This window comes from Acanthaster planci, linkage group LG11, assembly GCF_054643075.1.
Source record: "Acanthaster planci isolate LZ-2023a linkage group LG11, COTS_SCS, whole genome shotgun sequence".
NCBI lineage: Eukaryota > Metazoa > Echinodermata > Asteroidea > Valvatida > Acanthasteridae > Acanthaster > Acanthaster planci.
This window is the reverse complement of record NC_141787.1, coordinates 9,589,943-9,607,231: the sequence shown is the minus strand read 5'-3', so window position 1 is coordinate 9,607,231 and position 17,289 is coordinate 9,589,943. Positions and strand designations below refer to the sequence as shown.

The following is a 17,289-nucleotide window of genomic DNA, read 5'->3' as shown; positions in this document are numbered from 1 at the left end:
TCAGATGATGGAAGAAATAGAAAAGTTTCAATTCATTTATTGGGCCTTTCAAGAGTTACATGCGGGTGTTGTCCACTCCGAAAAACTAGGGGCTCTCAATAATGCACTTGTGTGGGTCCCAACAGTTAAGGTGAATAAAACATGTACATGTAATGTATATGGAAAATAGTCCAACACCCATGAATGTTAACTCCACTGTATAAAAAGAAACATCTGAAACCTTATCTATATATTTACACATTCTCTCGAAAGTCATGCCAAAAGACTCTTGCATGGTCACTCTTGCCAAACAGCAGGACATGTGCAATGGGCCTCGAGCTGGACTTCTTGTGGACTCATGGGTGCGCAAAAACGACACTTAATAAGATGATGGAACAAATCGAAAAGCAGGTAATTCAGTTTACTGAATTTCACATGATTATGAACGTCGACATGAATTTCAAAGTGTGTTGCTGAAAATAAATTAATTGCCGGGGTAACTTTAGTCTCTGCTCGAGTCACATGTGAAGTTTTGTTTTAGACAACGCAACCATGCTGTCACCAAAAGATTTAAACGGTAAAAATGCGTAGAAAATTATAATGTACTATGAGCTAACAAATACCAACGGAAAAATATAAATCTGACCTAGCTGCATATACATGTAAATACAAATTCCAATGTGCTTACATTCCAAAGTAACAATTTTTATAAATGCTTTCAGTGTTTCGGCACAGTTTAACTGCTTACTTGTAGTTCTGTTTCATTTAAAGTTTCAGTTCACTCATTTCAGCATGATTAATAAGTAAATTTATTTTCACGTTAACATTTTGGTCTATACATAAAATATTTCTTGTAATTTATCGGAGAATAACGCCATGACGGTGTACATGCAGTTTTACCCATTTAAAATTGTTTGAGAAGAAAAATGTATTCATCATTTTCGCAATTTCCTTCTTTCTTGTTTTTTCAAATTTCAAATGAAACTGTAAACAATAGTACAGTTACTGGAAAACTTGGTAAATGGCAATATAACTTATAGACACGTTTTGCTGGAATGTTTTTAGTGTATTCCGCTCTTCATTCTTACTTCCCGACACTTTTAAAAACTGTCAGCGCTATTGTTAAGCGTAGCATTCGGTAATCCCAAATATTTTGTAAACAAGTGTTCTCCCCCCTTAAGAAAGTTCCCTTTTTAAATTTAAACTCGAGCGCCCTGGTTTTCTGAAGTGCCCTCGACTTGAGTGCATGCCAACTTGATAGGAATACTTGTGCGGCCGTAAAGAGCGCCGCCTATTGTCAAAACGCGAACTTGGGTCTCCCTCTAATACACGTTTCCTTTGAAACATCGTGCTTAACCATTCCGTCATGCTTCCATCGGCAAAACATTACCAATTTCTAAATTACATGTCAGGGACAGGCATTTTGATAAGGGGCTGTCCATAACGTACATGTACGTACGCACGAAATTCTGACTTTTCAGACCAACCTCCCTGTGCGCACTGCGTACGCAACGGCACCCTCCCCCCGTGCGTACGTCCTTTATAGACGGCCCTGAACGGTATTTAGCCGCCTTGCTATATGCGCGTCAACACTTGCGCCAAGCGTTGCGTATAGGTACCTCTGCTGCATTCTCACTGGTGCGTGCGTATTAAAACGTGCGTGCCTCCTCCCTTTGTAAAAAGCGTATATCTTCGTTTTCACGAAGGAAAGAGCGTTTTTACTAATTTATGTTGGCTAAGGAACCACTGTGTTCATTCTAATTACTGGGTTTACGGAAAATTCGAACTGTCGTAGAATCACGTGAATGTTTCCTTACTACATTAAGTTCTTGCAAAGTAGTAGATTTTACTGTTATGAGAAACTTCTCTGGTGATAATATGGAAAATGTTTTTATATAACTTCGAAATCCGCAGGTCTGTCCCTTCCATGAAACTGGTGACGACTGTTATTTCGTCCCCGAATGTACCCGAATTGTACCAATACTCCACATGCACCCAATGATTCAAACTTCTATTTGAAAAAAAATGACAATACAGCAGCAGCCCTCCGGTAAAAAAGGAAGTAAATGAACTTTTCGTGGCTCAACAATTCAAAGAAACTCGGTCAATCACCGTCACATATCAATCATTTTAACCCTTTTTGAAACCATTCAAAACTGGAAAAAAGCTGTCCATTCCAATTCGACGTTCAATACTGTACTGTTCTACTTAGAGTTTTCAAAATGCAAAACTTATTCTGAAACCCTCCCTTCACTGTCTCAGGTAATATTCGCCGACGCATGGCATTTTAGGCGTGTATCACAAGTCCTTGACTTCCTCCAGACTGGGAGACCCGGATTCCACAAAATGAACACCATCGCCAGGAAGGGGCGAAGTGACCAGGGGGAAGACCCAGACGAAATACCAGCGAGTGCCCAGTACCCCACGGATGTTCCGCAACCAGCCCTGGTCGTACGAACGGTCGCCGAGGCGCCGAAACTCGTGCGTTGTCTGACCCCGCAACACGATCAGCGCGTGGTACAGAAAGAGCGCGGTAAAAATGAAGAAGCAATAGAGGCACGTGCCGCTCTGGAAAGCGATGAAGAAGGACACGGGCTGGACGAGGCCGTACATCCAGGCAAGCACTGGCGTGAAGGATGCGATCAAAGTCGTCAGGTTCATGTTCTCGCCAATGCACTGCACGGCCAAGTCAGCGCTGATGTAACTTGCGTAGACTGTCAGGAGGCCGATGTACATGATGCACATTAGGTAATAACGCTGATTGGCGTGACCTATGCAACAGCCCATGAAGATGCAGTGGTGATCGCGCTTCAGGACGCATTTCCCACATTCGCTGCAGTGGAAGGCGCGGGGAGGGGAGTTGGTTTGACAGCTGTGGCAGTAGCTCCAACCAGGCTTCAGAACGGCCGGCAAAACCACGCTCCGGGAAGAGTTCTCCACACCCATGGCCATGATAAAATTGCCAAGAAGGTTGACGAACAAGAACAGCCCCAGAATCGCACAAAACCAGTAGGAAAGAGCGCTTTCCGCGTATACACGCGGTAGCACGATGGACAGTTCAAGGCCCTCCACCAAGATTTCGCATGTAGAGACGAGCACTGAGAATCTATCCACAGCGGTTCGAGGTACTGCGCGCCTCCAACTGAATGACGGGATCATTGCGTTAAAGATTCGTCTGTATGGAGATTCGCCAATTAGATGCTGAAATTAAACAAAACGTACAGTTAAGTGCCGCCACGGTATAACCTCAGTCTAGATTTTAATGCCTCTAAGCCAACATCACTTATTTCATCTCACTGGGAAGTGTGCGATTTCCCCGATGTATGCCCTTTCAATTTTTTTTTACCGGACTCAGTAAGTGGATATATCATGGCTCGAATGTCGTTCCAACTTCGAATACATAAACTAGTGTATATTTCTTCCTGTATAAACACTCAGCGCCACGATTTTGGCAGATTGAATTTCAATAACTTTTTTCGAATGTTCCCGCCCAAAAAAGACACATTTTGTACAGCTGCTGTATTTCAAGAGGTCAATGCAAAATATGAAATTATGGCGCGTTGTTTAGCTTGAACAAAATTTTAATTACAGTGGAACACTTGTAATGACAAGGTTCTCGGGACTTTTAAGATTACGCTTTCCTAACATGTACCTTTTATCATCGGTAATGGAAACCAAGAAAAACCAAGTTTTTTGCCCTAAATCTGTTCTTGTTATAAAAGTGACATGGTTTTAACAATGCTCTGTTTTCAGTGTTCGACTGTATACATAAGTGCATTGCAACAAACAACAAAAAGTATGTGCACAAGTATGCTATAGGATTACTGGTTTTGTTCTTCCATTGGGTCCATCCATGGAAGTAGTTTTAACTATGCCATTCATACCGGTGACCAATGTCTCAGGATACAGATCCACAGAAACCTGTATACAGATGTTCTCGGTTTCTTACCAGTAAACGAGAACAAACTGGCCTGCACCAACCACGTCCCAATTTCCGTATCACAAGCTCTTTTTGCTATTCGGGGGCGGAGTCATGGTTCAACAAATTGAGGGTCTGTACCGTTGAAGGATTAAAGCTGCGAGCAGGACAGTGACCCGTATTCCTGTGAAATTTGGTTTGCCCAACTGGGCAGATCCAGCAGAGGGCGTAGGGAGCACGCCCACCCCAAACAAACGAAAGAAAATATCAATACAATACGCCAGTGAAGAATGGACGATGATTGGGCGGAAACGCATGTTGGAGACAACCGGTGGTAGCCTAATCTAAGTCGCAGACTGAATCCCCCAAGCGCTCTTTTGTCAAATCAAGTGGAGGCATCTACATCTGTTAATTAATGGCAATAGGGCATTTTATATTTTAGGGTATTTTGGGAGGATGGCGAGCTTCAGCAGAAGATCCCCTAGGTCGCCAAAAATTAGCAGAAACTTAAAGCTGGTAATTTTTTTTTAATTCCGATATATCTCAAAGACCGTTGAGAATTGCAAGAACTCCTCCTGGTTGTTTTAAGTGTGGGGATATGTCATTAACTTTCATACGGTTTTTCACACATCTCGGGGTTATATGGTTAATTAGTTTGTTACGTCAGAGTACCACTCCCACTCTTCCAATGTGCGACCGGACGGTCCGTCGCAGTAGAACTTGAGAAACAAGTCTGCCAGATACTATTCACTGTGCATACAGGAGTACTCCACTCCGAAAATGAGGGGCTCTCAATAATGCACTCGTGGGTCCCATCATTAGAGGTGAATAAAACATGTAATGTAAAAAAAATCTAGCATTCCTTGAATGTTAACTTTACTGTGTGAGAAAAACACATACACATCTGAAACCTTGTCTATATTTTTACACATTCTCTAAAGTCATGCCAAACGACTTCTGACTAGTCACTCTTGTCAAACAGATGGACACGTACAATCGGCCTCGAGCTGGACTAAGAGAGGGCACTATTTCTTTAGCAATGGAGGCTCCTTTGGTACAAACTACGCATCGCTGGTTCATGAACGACTAAGCAATACAAGCGTTGCAGTCGCATCGCTACCAACAAAATGAATACTCCCGACCAATGCAGCTCTTGTCGACCGATGAGGGGGTGCTTCTGGTTGAGGCTCACACCAGATCCAACTTAGATTTAAAAGTGATGATCACTTTGCTTCACTGTCTGCAGTACATGTATTATGATAGCTGCATTTTGTGATTGGTTGAGCTGCATCTCGATGCCAGTGTCAAACCACAGGATGGATGTAACACATCAGAGGCTTATGAGAATGGATCATTTTCATTAGGATAATAAGAAGGTAGTGAGTAAAGCTCCAATTTTTTTTCAAGAAATAGTCAGTCACCTGGTCTTCAAACCTTACACCATTAGATTTAAAGAGATACATGTATGCATCATACATGTACATGCAGATGGCATTTTGGAGAGAATTTGTTGGAAAAGTGGAATTCTTTTAAACATTAACGAACATGTTCCCCCATTTGACATAACTGGGCTGCATTCGAAAACCCATAGCGCTACTAACCTATAAAAAGTTGTAAGGCTGCAAGTCAAACGGAGTAGAGACTTGGAGCTCTGTAAGTAGGTCTAACCTTACCGGCAGGTCTCACTCCATTCTCGCGGTTGGACATCCGGGAACTTCTGTACATTATTGAATAGCACGAAGGGTAAATTTGCCCCTTTGCCATGTGTTAAAAGTCCATAGTGACGTCACATCAACCACAAGAATTCATGCCATTAGAAATATGTGGTGACTTGCAGACAACTGACCTAGCCGTGGCTTTGGAAGCCTCTGAAAGAGTTTCATACACAGAGGCCAATTGACACCCCGTGCACAAACCCTATGAGAATGGTCTGAAAAGTTCTATTTTCTCAGTAAACAACTTGGCATTTTCCCTCCTAAATTGAGCTTTTCTGGACATGTTTTTGCCTTCTAGTGGCTAATACGAGGCCACTATCATGACTGTTGCCGTTGGGAATACTTACTGGCGTCCGTATACGGAACTCTTCCCGAAGCCTGTTTTGGCCACGGCCTTTGTAGCCAATGGGTCCATTTTGACTTGATACGGTGAAAAGAATATACTTATTAAAGGTCAGGCGCTGTTTGTTTACGGGTCCAGACAGACTACAGACACAGGAGTTGGCTGATCAGGCAATGACATTGACAATGTCACTGTCAGGCTGATCATGGGAGGCGCGGCAGATGACCGAGAGACCCCAGCCATCTGCTTGTACACATAGGAACGGGGCCCAGAATGTACTTAGCACTGCCAAACCTAGATGTGTAGCTTTTTAGAAGAGGAACAGTATAGGAAATCTTGTGATCTAGCACGTGGACAGGAAGGGAACTTTACATTCTTACCTTCACCATGGAGTTCACTGAGCCAGTCTGAGTTCTTCAGCGCAGCGTGCATACCCGAACCCCAACGCACGTGTATTTGACGTAAACCTGGTCTCCCCATGTGTAATGTGAAGTGTAATTTCCACGCCCCGTGAGAGCCAGACTGTTGCTGATCAGAATCTTTCTTGGTGGCGCTTTGCATGACACAACCGTCAAAGTGTGCATGACGTCACTACGCTACACTCACGCTGCATCGAAAACCCATTTGCGGACCGTACCGTCTCTGGACGAACCTGCAGACAAGTTCGATGGCACGTGTGTGCACACACGCACCCACCCATGCACGCGTAAGTTATACCGTGTGATTCTACCTCGATGGTTATATTGTGCGATTTTCGCGACTTCATGTGGGCCTATCATCAAGAAATTAGTCTTTGAGGAATCGCTGGCACACCTACATGATGACATTGATATGGAGTAAGTAAGTAGTACAATGGGTATTATTGTTCCACACTTCACAGGTAGGCCTACGTACGTGTAATGAACTTTTAACCATGTTAATCAAATGCAGCTACATGTAGGTCTCTCTTGAAAGAGCTTGAAAAATTCTTCAAAATGATTTTTACCGTGGAGCATGGAGGAATGCCATGGTATTGGACGAATATTGATAGAGATATGAGTTTCTTTTTTTGTTTGTTTTTTAGATTTTAAATTAATTTTCTTTTCTCTTCCAAAAATAAAGAAAAACAAAGAAAGTACTGGGACCCCAAAAATGGATACGTGTTGTCTTGACACACAAAGTTGCGAAAATTTTTAAGCGGATTAAAGCGACCACCATAGGCTGGAGAGAACCCCCCCCCCTGCTTTGTGTTGGTCATTGTTTCGCAGGAATCGGGGGAATTCCTTTCAGAAATCTTGGGGGATGTGTTAAGTAACAATAGTCTGGAATGTGTATAGGGATTGCTCATTGGGGGAGGGGTACCCTGCAGTCTCATTTCTTGCTGGTTACAGGCAAATTCCCACCAATCTACAGACAGTTGAAGAATTCCAGCCGTAAAATTCTGTTTAGCCATTTTTCGAATGTGTTTTTGTTTTAAGTAGTCGAACTTGTATTCTTTATCTTTTCTTCCAAATTTTAGTGGGTTTTATCAGTTCTGTAGTAATATACTCTCTTTTTATATTATAATTATATTAATGTACTTTTTTGTTTTAAGATTTTTAACACGGCCCCTTGAAAAACAGCTCTGACTGAATGACACTGTGTATAAATAGTACTTTTTAACATCTTACATGTCAGATGACTTTTATTAGTTTAAATAAAGCACATCATTGTATATTCATATTTGTGCAAATTAAATATCGAAAACGTGCTCAAATTCACGATTTTTTCCACGTAAGTATTACAAAGAGATCTCTTTCATTGTAAATATTTCTACGTATATTTAAATATTGTGTAACTTAAATATTCGTTGAATAAATATTTCTTTACATCTATTTTGACTAACAGTTATCACTTCAAATACATGTACATCAATTCAAGTTGTGAACACTTCCTATTTTTTCAGTAGGCCTACATGTCCAAACACAATCACCTAAATCTTCAATGCGGTTGACAATAAGGCGGATAGGTTACTTTACCACAATGAATAATATCACGTACGTAACAACACTTGCATGTTAACAAATTATATTAAAGTGTTGATCAAAAGGTGCCGTGCCATATACTTGTGTGATCCAAGTATTCTTTGCAACAAAGAATAACATATCGATAGTAGGTGAATGATAACAAAATGCCTGGAACATTTATTTACCTGAAGAGAACGCCAAGGCAGCCTATTTCTCCAAATGCTATTTTTTTCCAGAAAAAAATCCATAGTAGTCCACAAATGAAGTTATTGAAGAAACAAAGATATGTAAATGAACGAAAATCAATGTACCGGGGATAACTCCTTGAAGAATCCAAGAAATGAATTTTTCATAGAATCACTTTTTGTGTATCTCTGTACTCTTCTTCCATGTATGAAGACTGTTGGACACCTTTTTTGCGTTATGTAAACTGAACGGTGCACTTGTTCAAACATTAAAAATTGACCAAGCATTTCTGGACAACTGAGGGTGCTTTTGCTTTGATGTAAATCCAGGAAGACGTGGTTAAGGTTGCATGTTTTCATGTTCAAATTGTGAACCCCAAATTTGCTATCGAGGAACATTTCTGTGAAAAGGAGTTTTACTGGATTATTGTCATATACTTACACAGCAATAAATTGCCAAAGAAAAATGATTTATGCCATAGCAGTGGTTAAAAAACCTAGAAATTGTCTGTGCACAAATCAGTGCCTTGGAGAACATCATAGTTCTACTCATGAATATGCAACAATTCATTAGCAAAAAAATAAAAACCATCAAAATATGGGTTGAAATTACAAAACAAAAATTTTAAATTAGGTTGATTGAAACCTAAAGATGCACTTCCAAGAGTTTTTAGTGATTATAAAAAATAATTTCTATTTCCTGGTTCCTTTAAAAACGAACTACAGTTGGAGAGAGACACAAGCATTCATATCTGCTGTACCTCTCCATGTTTCCCAAAACATACAACACTGCTTTAGCTTTGAATTCTGCAAGTTTCATAATATTGCTGACCAGCACTGCTTTGCGACTCCCAGGGAAAGCTAAGCTTCAAGGAGAGCTAAAGACTTCTTGCTTTCAGACACTCTCTCTCTCTCTCTCTCTCTCTCTCTCTCTCTCTCTCTCCCCCCTCCCACACCCAATTAAAAAGTAAATAAATGAAAAATATGAATAACAAATTAAAGTTTGAAAGAGTGTAACACAAACCTTGCTTCATGCAATAAATCACAGTGTATATTAAACACAAGCAGGTAATGTCATCACTGAGTAGCAAGGGTGGTTCCTCGGATTGCATTCATGTCCAATTGTGTTTTATGAAATTGTATCTCTTCAATATATACTTGGGCATGCTTTTAGTTAATGACTTCAGAGTTGTTAATATATCTTGCTAAATTTAATTTCATTTGCGTCCTGTATCACAGCCCACGATTTTGAGAATATTCGTGTACGCTGAAGTTGTGAAATCCTATTATGGGCATCATATTCGTTTGTCCAGGCATATTATGCGCAGGAAGTTAAAATTCTATAAAGGTGACTCAAGTGGAAAAATGATTCTGGGCAGCTGGTTTCAATCTGCTGTAGAAATAAAAACATGTTTACAATTTCCATGTAGAGTTCGTGAAAAATGAAATAAAAGAGTACTTAAATGTTGTCGTTGTGGTTGGAGCTGAAAAGACTGTTTTACAACTAAATATGTCATGCAAACCAATCCGCTAATACTTTGATAAGCTTATGTAATGAAATAAGTATATAAGTAAAATATGTTAAATACTGCGACACAGGTTGGAAAACAACAAGCCTAAAACGGGCCTGTTGCCAAATTAGTTCTTGAATGGGAGTCACTAATCCATTACACATTACTCATGAGTATATAAATTCATAATCTTTGACGAATCATTCCAAAATCAGGCTGAAATAAATCATTTTGATTTTTGTCATTTCCTCAGACTTTTCAAAGTGACCCAAAATATCATGCTTTCAATCAGGAAGCTGAAAGTAATTAGCAAAAGCACAGTGATAATCTAATTTAAAAGGCACATCTTCACAAAAATTACAAACTGTTACATGCATGAAAAATGCCATGATGCTAGTAATCTTTATATCTGATTAATAATGAACCACTCTCATTCTACAATATTTTCTAGGTGCAACACTGCTGTATCTGAAATGCATTTATACCCTTCTTTGTAAGCAAGAGTGATCCAGATGCACTGATACTCTGTTGGTTTTAAGTTTAACATCTAGTCACTTAAACGAAAGCATCTACCTGATAAAATCAGAAATAAACACAAGAAATGCACAGAACCCTGTTGACGTTTTACCTATACATTAGCTCAGCTGAATGAAGTCTATGCCAGAGGATTAACCTTACCCCTCTTCCATTCAGATACAGGAAAAAACTTCATTTCATTCTGAAACAGCGGCTTATCCAGCTCTTGGTGTCGGGGGCATTCAACATGTGAAGAAAAAAATCAAAAGCCTTACTCATAGTACCGACATCCTTGCTTTTATTTGCTGGTGTTGTTTTCTTAAGGATTTGGTGCTAATATTTGATAACTCACTAATTCTTTGTAAAAGAAAATCTGCAAATATTTCTGTCAGAGCTCCCCTGCCCCACCTGCTGGATACACCACTCTTCTGAAATAACATACATTCGCAATTGTAACTATCATACTTATATGTACATTCATTTGCTTTCTCTTTCTCTCAAAAAGGCAAAAATGTTGAAAAACATTCTCAATAAGAGTAAGGTGCCTCATAAAAACCACTTTGAAAGAAAAAAACACTCTAAAAATGGGAGCCATGTTGAGGAAAATTATTTTTCAAGCCCGGTCTATATAGTTCCTTGGCAGAGCACAAATGCCACTCTTTAAGAGTGGTTTTCACTCTTTTAAAGTTGTTTAAATAAGGAACTTAATCTTTTTGAGAGTGCATTTTTCACTCGTTTTCATTTAAAAGAGTTTAGAGTTTTTCAGACTTGTGCTTGACCTTCGCAGCTACAATTTCTCTCTGTATTGTGTTCAGGCCAGTTGAAATCATCTCTAGCCAACATGAAGCTTGTTACTTTAATAAGTCTAGCAAGTCTGTTGCAGTGAACACTACATGGTACATGTTATTACCAACTGAAGAAAAACCGAAGAAGGTATAACAATCAGCAAGCCGGCTGCATGTCCCAGATTAGTCCACATCTGTCAGGCATGTATTCCCCTTGGACTCTTTCTCCCTCTGTTTGCTGGCCTGTTGTGATGTGGAGCAAACAAATTGTGTCAACCATTCGACAATTTATTTAGCAGAAGTTTAGGAGAACAGAATAACAGGCTTCTTAAAGATGAAAAGTTCCTGAGAATTCTAAAGTATTCGTATCACTCAGAGTCTTCTAGATCACGTCTACAGAGCACTACCAACTCTGTCCTTCACATAGCTAGACCATGCAGGCCTGATAACCTTCATTAGGGTAGCATGTTTATATTCTATGGTTCTCATATCTTTTTTTTTACATGAGGGAGGGTCATGCCATCGAAAAAACTATAATTCCTTACAAAAAAATTCTTGCTGCTGCCACATACAGGGTGTCCACATAAAAAGTATACCAAGATAAGAATTACTGCAATGGCAAAACTACTTTATATGTGAGACAGAGAATGATATCGCTAATGATATAGGGCAGAATGCCCTATAAAAAGAAATTGCATGGTGTCAAAATACCCAACTTGTCACAGTTCTTAAAGCAAAGGCATTAGGTATTCTGCACCCTTGCATGGTTAAGCCTTGTTAATCAAACTTGTCATAATGCTTATTATCGGTCTAGCTTCACTCATCTGTGTCAACATCACAAGCTGTATACCATTGCAAAGAACACATTCTGGCCTTTCTAAAGATATATTTCTCTTTCCCATAGATTAAGTAGATTTGCCATTACAGTACTTTTTATCTCAGTATATACTTTTTATGTGGACACCCTGTAGAAGACTGAATAAACCAGGCGAAGCTCACTATGTTCACTTGTCACTTGTTTTTATTGAGTACCATGAGTGGCTTTGTCTCTAGCTAAATGCCAAGAAATATTTTATTGGTACACAACAATACTTCATTGGAGTCAGTGTCAAGACTCGTACGGTGTTCGTGTGTGCAGTGTGTATGTACATGGTACATGTACATGTATGTTTCCGTTTCTCCCGTGGTGTTCCGTACATGTTAGTACACTGGGTGTGGTACGGTACTGCTCAGTTTTGTAGTGATGTTGCACCATACATTTTGACTGTCGCTGCATTGATGTTTGGGAAAACTTGTATCGCACATACATATTTTCAGTGGTGTTTTTGAACAGGTCACCGCAACCTACTTTTTTTTATAAGCAACATCCTATCATCTGCAGGGTTGGTAGGAAAAAAAAGCTTTTGTTCGAGGTCGGGAGCCAAAAATAGGGTCGGTCAGAGATGAGAACCATAGAATATAATAGGGTGGCCTCATCGACAAAAAACCCTCCAATCTCTAGTTTAATTTCCTACTGAACCACAATTCAGAAATATCTGAGAGTCTGAGATATATGTTGAATAACGCATCGGTGCTGGTGGGCTTTTAAATTACAATAAACATTTTGAAAGTCTTGGACAAGGAGTGACATGTTCGTGCTTGGCTGCTATTTTCTGAGACCAAGTTCAAATCTCATCGGACAGTTAAGGCCGGTGGTTTTAAATTCACCTCATTGCCTGTTGTGGAAATTGCATCCACAGTCCCCGAGAATTTACCCATCTTCTTGATGGTCAAGTGAAAAGCTTGGCGCACCTCCCCATTCAATAGACAGCACACGATCACCAACCAGAAGCCCTGAAAAATGAAAAACAGTTTTATTTTACCAGTAATGCCTGACGCCTTTGTATTTCATGACTGCATAAGGAGTTAAAATGAGACCAAATCATAAATGGGTAACATAACCAAGGAAAGTTTCCAGGGTATAGGGACTGGATGCCAAATGGATCTGGACAGATGCTGTTCTTTAGAAACAGGCGCACATTTTGAATACCTGCGTGCTTACGCACCTTAAATGAAAGCTGTGCTTTAGACGTTTTTGTGCTGTATGTAGTATGATTTCATTACCATGTAAATTTTAGTTGTTGATCAGTATATAGATGACCCAAAATGTGCAATTCATATTTTGCATCTCTGAAAAGTGTGTGGAGGGGTGATCAAATGACCTATCCTCCCTTGGCCTCAACAGCAAGCAGGGATATACACCCCCCATTCCATGCTGGTGGGCAGATAAACAGGTGTCATCAGTGTCTATGCACCAGGAGCAATGACCATGAATATGCCACAATTTTGGTGGAGAATTCAGGATTCACTACTGGGCAGGTACAATTGGCAGGGTCGGATTTACCGATAGGCATAGATAGCTGGTGTTATAACACCTCACCCGCAGATTCTTTATTTTGATTGGCCGAGAGCTAGTCACGTGGCATCCACTATTTTAGCCATCTTGTTATACATGGCTATAAGAACTTTACCGTAGCAACCAAAAACTGCACGAATGACCATTGAAACTTTGCGTCAATACATACTCATCGGCGCGTCACATGCATTCGGAAGTGCTAGCACTACAGAACTGGGTTAAAACATTTTGTGAAGTGGTAGTTTGAAAGAGTGCTGGTGATTGCTCAACAAATTTGGTATTCGAATTAATGTGTTTCTATAGGTATTGGATCGAATTAATCAGTTATCACTTCAATCAAGCAGGATCTGTGGAGAGGTGATATATTTGCCTAGGGAAAATGAAATGTTCCCTGGATAACCCCACAAACACTTATCGTACATACCTAGTGTGGACATTCCTTTCTCTTCGTGCCGTTATGAAAACTCAGTGAAAAACACTTGTTTTTCTTGAACTGGGAACACAATTTCAGCTGGCTTTTTGTACAAGGTTTCCTTGACGATTCCTCTTCTTTTTATGACAGATGACCCCCAACCCTAAAATGCCTCTAAACTTCTTTTTCAGAGAAAGGGGTCTTCCTATCCTGCATCGTGTGGACATCTTTTGTTCACAAGTCCACACTAGGTATATAGGGTTAGCGCGGGGAGGGCTAGTTTTACTACACCACTTGAAACAGCCCATATTTATATGCTGTTCTGAGGGGCCTACGAAAAATTCAGGGCCCGAGAACAATCTCAGATCTACAAGAATACCACAATGTGCCACTAAATACACACAATAAAGTTTGAGATTCCATCTTTGAATTTCCAATTTCGGTAAAGCTCCAAACTAGCTAGTGCACAGTATAGACCCTTAAACAAGGCCCTTAGTATACTATGTCATCGATACTGGGGTAAAGGAGTATGCGTAGGGCCCTGTTTAGGGGTCGAAGCTCAGAACAACTTGGCATCAATGTGAAATGTGAGATTTCAGCACTATGAAAAAGGTGGTAATGCCTACAGATTGCCTGTACCGGCAGCCGACAGGACCCTCATTCTGACCCTGCTGTCACAGAGCAACAACCTCCATGAGCTTTTGTGGAGACCTTGCAGCATGTGCAGAGAAGTTCTCATGGGGTGGATGAGTGATTTACCTGAAAGCTGTTCAAGATGACAAATGTGTACTCAAAGACAGGGGAGACGTGACCGATCAGTCCGACACCCCAAGTGATTCCAAGCATGGGTAGCAGCACAAGGGAGCTACGCAATCCAGCCCTGAAGGGGTCACAGCATAAAGCAAAGATCCCGATGATACTGAGAAACCAGCTCTACAACTGTGCCAAATTGTGGATCTTTCATTCCATCAAATATTCTAGTATTCAGTTTTATGAATGTCAATTGCTTCTGATGTGAACAATTTTCAGAATTAAATTTTTTTTAATGTCCTATTTTTGCAGACAAGTGGAAACGATGAAACAATATACATGACATACATTGCTGACAATGGTATTGTTACCCTTGCTTTAGCTTTTTTTGAGGGGGTTGACCCCAAACTCCAGCCCCCCCCCCCCGATCCAGGCCTGAGATATGTCAGAGTTGGACTGTAAAACAGGGTCAACTGTTAGGTGCCATCAGAAGTAAGTTGTTGGCCTTGTTGCTGGGCTTCGCAATCACCAATCTACATTGCTTATAATACTTTGAGGTCACGCCTTGGACTATTCAGCTCCAAAAATGAATTTTTCAATGCTCGATATTCAATCAGACATTCAAACAGCTAAATAACCAGCACAGCCCCAATTGGTAGTGCGGCTGTACCTGTTTCAGTCAACAATATCCCCCTAAAATAGGCTAAGACACAGGTCATAGCTGATAGGTGGTGCAGGCGAGAGCTGTTTGGGAGCTGATACTGCTTTAAAACCCATGGGAAACTTTTTCAAGTTGTGCCAAAACCAGACAAAGAATTTCTGGAAAAAAAGTTCACACTGGTCTGATGAGAATTGACATGTGACATAGTACATCCATGATGGATACATTATTAAGGCAATTCCAAAAAGGAAACACATGAGGCTTTCACTTCCAACCGATTACCCCCATCACTACAATACAAGGCAGGGCAGGGCAGGAGTGAAGTACAACCCTGACCCCTTTAAAATGACTTACTTCACTTTGGCCAGAGTATCCCGACTGGTCCCTTTGGAGGCCGCCACCGTGGTCCTGATCACCATGGCCAACACAACAGCATTCACCTGCAAATGCAACCACACAACCATCTCATGACCTGGTGGTCTAACGTACAGTATTGCAAGCTGGTCAGGGAACTACCTTGAAACCATTCTTTAATAAAGAATCTTTTCCGTGCAATCTAATCTACTCATAGTACAAAGAGGTACTCCTCTTCAATTTTTTTTTCAGCAAAAGTGTTTGTAAGCACATGTTCTCATGACACCTCATGAAAACATTCTTTCCAATTTGTATGAATGTGAAACATTAATCGTTTACTTTAAGCAATGCCAAATTGGTAAGGTCAGAGTTGAGTCACAGTATGTGGTGACTCGCCTCAACTTGTGTCCTGATGGGTAAATGACTTGACTAAACTCCTGTCACTTTGTTAAAAAGGTTCAACCTGAGTCACAAAAACTGGTGACTTCCGGGTAACTTACATATCGCCAGTTTGCCTTCTCATTCTGACTCAAACTCATGATGAGAGTTTGTCCATATGTATTTCCATATTAGTTAGAGCTACATATAAAGGGCATTCCTATCTTTTGGGGCTAAGGATTCCTCCACTGTGCATTTGATGGCATGTTTGTTTTGTGTCTTTGCACTGACATCAGTAGCATCGCATACAACGTCAGAAATTTTTTCCATCGTGGAACACAAAACAGTTGTGATTATTGGTCATGTCAACCACTTTGTGTGAAGAAGCTGCATTACAGCAACTCTTACAAGGCAATTGTGCATAGACCTTGCATTTATGGTCAGACCAGAGCAAGCCACTGCATGGTTTGACATGGTTGTAAGATGAATATTTATATCAAATGGTCAACATGTCACCAACCAAATTATTCAGGCATTTTGTAATTTTCTCTATTTTGTTCACCTGGAACCTGAACAGAGAGCAACTAAGCCTAAACTGAATTAGCTTTTCAACCATACTGCTGAAAACAGTGGGACAACCCTACTGAAAATGTCCAGTTCATTTACCTGAGGCTAATTCACTTACCCATTGGATCCAATTCACATACCAATTGGATCCAATTCAATAATCATTTCCAAAACCAATTGCTTTTGCTTGAAATCAATTGGAACCAATTGGGTTCAATTGGTTTGAATAATAATTTCAGACCTTTTCTCAGTTGAACCATTTCAAACCAATTGACACAATTTGAATGCCAATTCACAATCCAAGTGTAACCAATCGAAGAACCAATTAAAACCATTTCAATACCAATTCGAACCAATTGAGTCCCATTTTAAAAATCCATTTGATGGGGGAAACAAGGTGAAAAAATACCAATTGGAACCAGTTGCGTCCCACTTGAAATTTCCAATTGATCGAGGAAAACAAACAGAGAGAAAGCATACCAATTGGAACCATTTGATTCCCATTTGAATTCCAATTGATTGGGGAAAATAAATAGCAAAGAAAAAATGCCAATTGAAACTAATTGCGTCCCATTTGAAATCTCCAATTGATGGGGGAAACAAGTGGGAGAGAAAACATATCAACTGAAACCAACTGAGCACCAATTGATGGCCAATTGGACCCAATTCATTCCAATTAAATCCAAATCAAAAATCAATTGGTTTCAATAGGCAATTTTTAGTAGGGAATGGGGGAATACCCTCATTCATTTTGCTTACCAGCATGATCACACAAGCTGGGCCGACAAATGCCCAAATGAAACCATTTTGAGTACTCAGCCAGCACCTGGGGGG

The 17,289-nt window shown here is 40.3% G+C and overlaps 2 protein-coding genes across 2 annotated transcripts in view; both read right to left on the bottom strand.

Annotated features, from left to right (window-relative positions):
* Positions 1 to 6,420, bottom strand: LOC110983871 (putative palmitoyltransferase ZDHHC24). The gene is made up of 2 exons (XM_022243500.2): positions 6,337 to 6,420; positions 1 to 3,180 (listed from the first exon to the last, which is right to left on the bottom strand). Exons 1-2 carry the CDS (start codon positions 6,343 to 6,345, stop codon positions 2,278 to 2,280), a joined length of 912 nt encoding a protein of 303 aa, XP_022099192.2. The 5' UTR covers positions 6,346 to 6,420; the 3' UTR covers positions 1 to 2,277.
* Positions 6,421 to 7,587: 1,167 nt separating this feature from the next.
* Positions 7,588 to 17,289, bottom strand: part of LOC110983860 (adhesion G protein-coupled receptor L4-like) — a 31,834-nt gene continuing 22,132 nt past the window's right edge. Inside the window, exons 18-22 of the mRNA XM_087143031.1 lie at positions 17,215 to 17,281; positions 15,511 to 15,596; positions 14,505 to 14,625; positions 12,646 to 12,771; positions 7,588 to 11,181 (exon numbers count right to left, since the gene is read on the bottom strand). Of these exons, the coding sequence (XP_086999157.1) occupies positions 11,122 to 11,181; positions 12,646 to 12,771; positions 14,505 to 14,625; positions 15,511 to 15,596; positions 17,215 to 17,281 (460 nt within the window). The 3' untranslated portion in view covers positions 7,588 to 11,121. The remainder of the gene's footprint in view (positions 11,182 to 12,645; positions 12,772 to 14,504; positions 14,626 to 15,510; positions 15,597 to 17,214; positions 17,282 to 17,289) is intronic.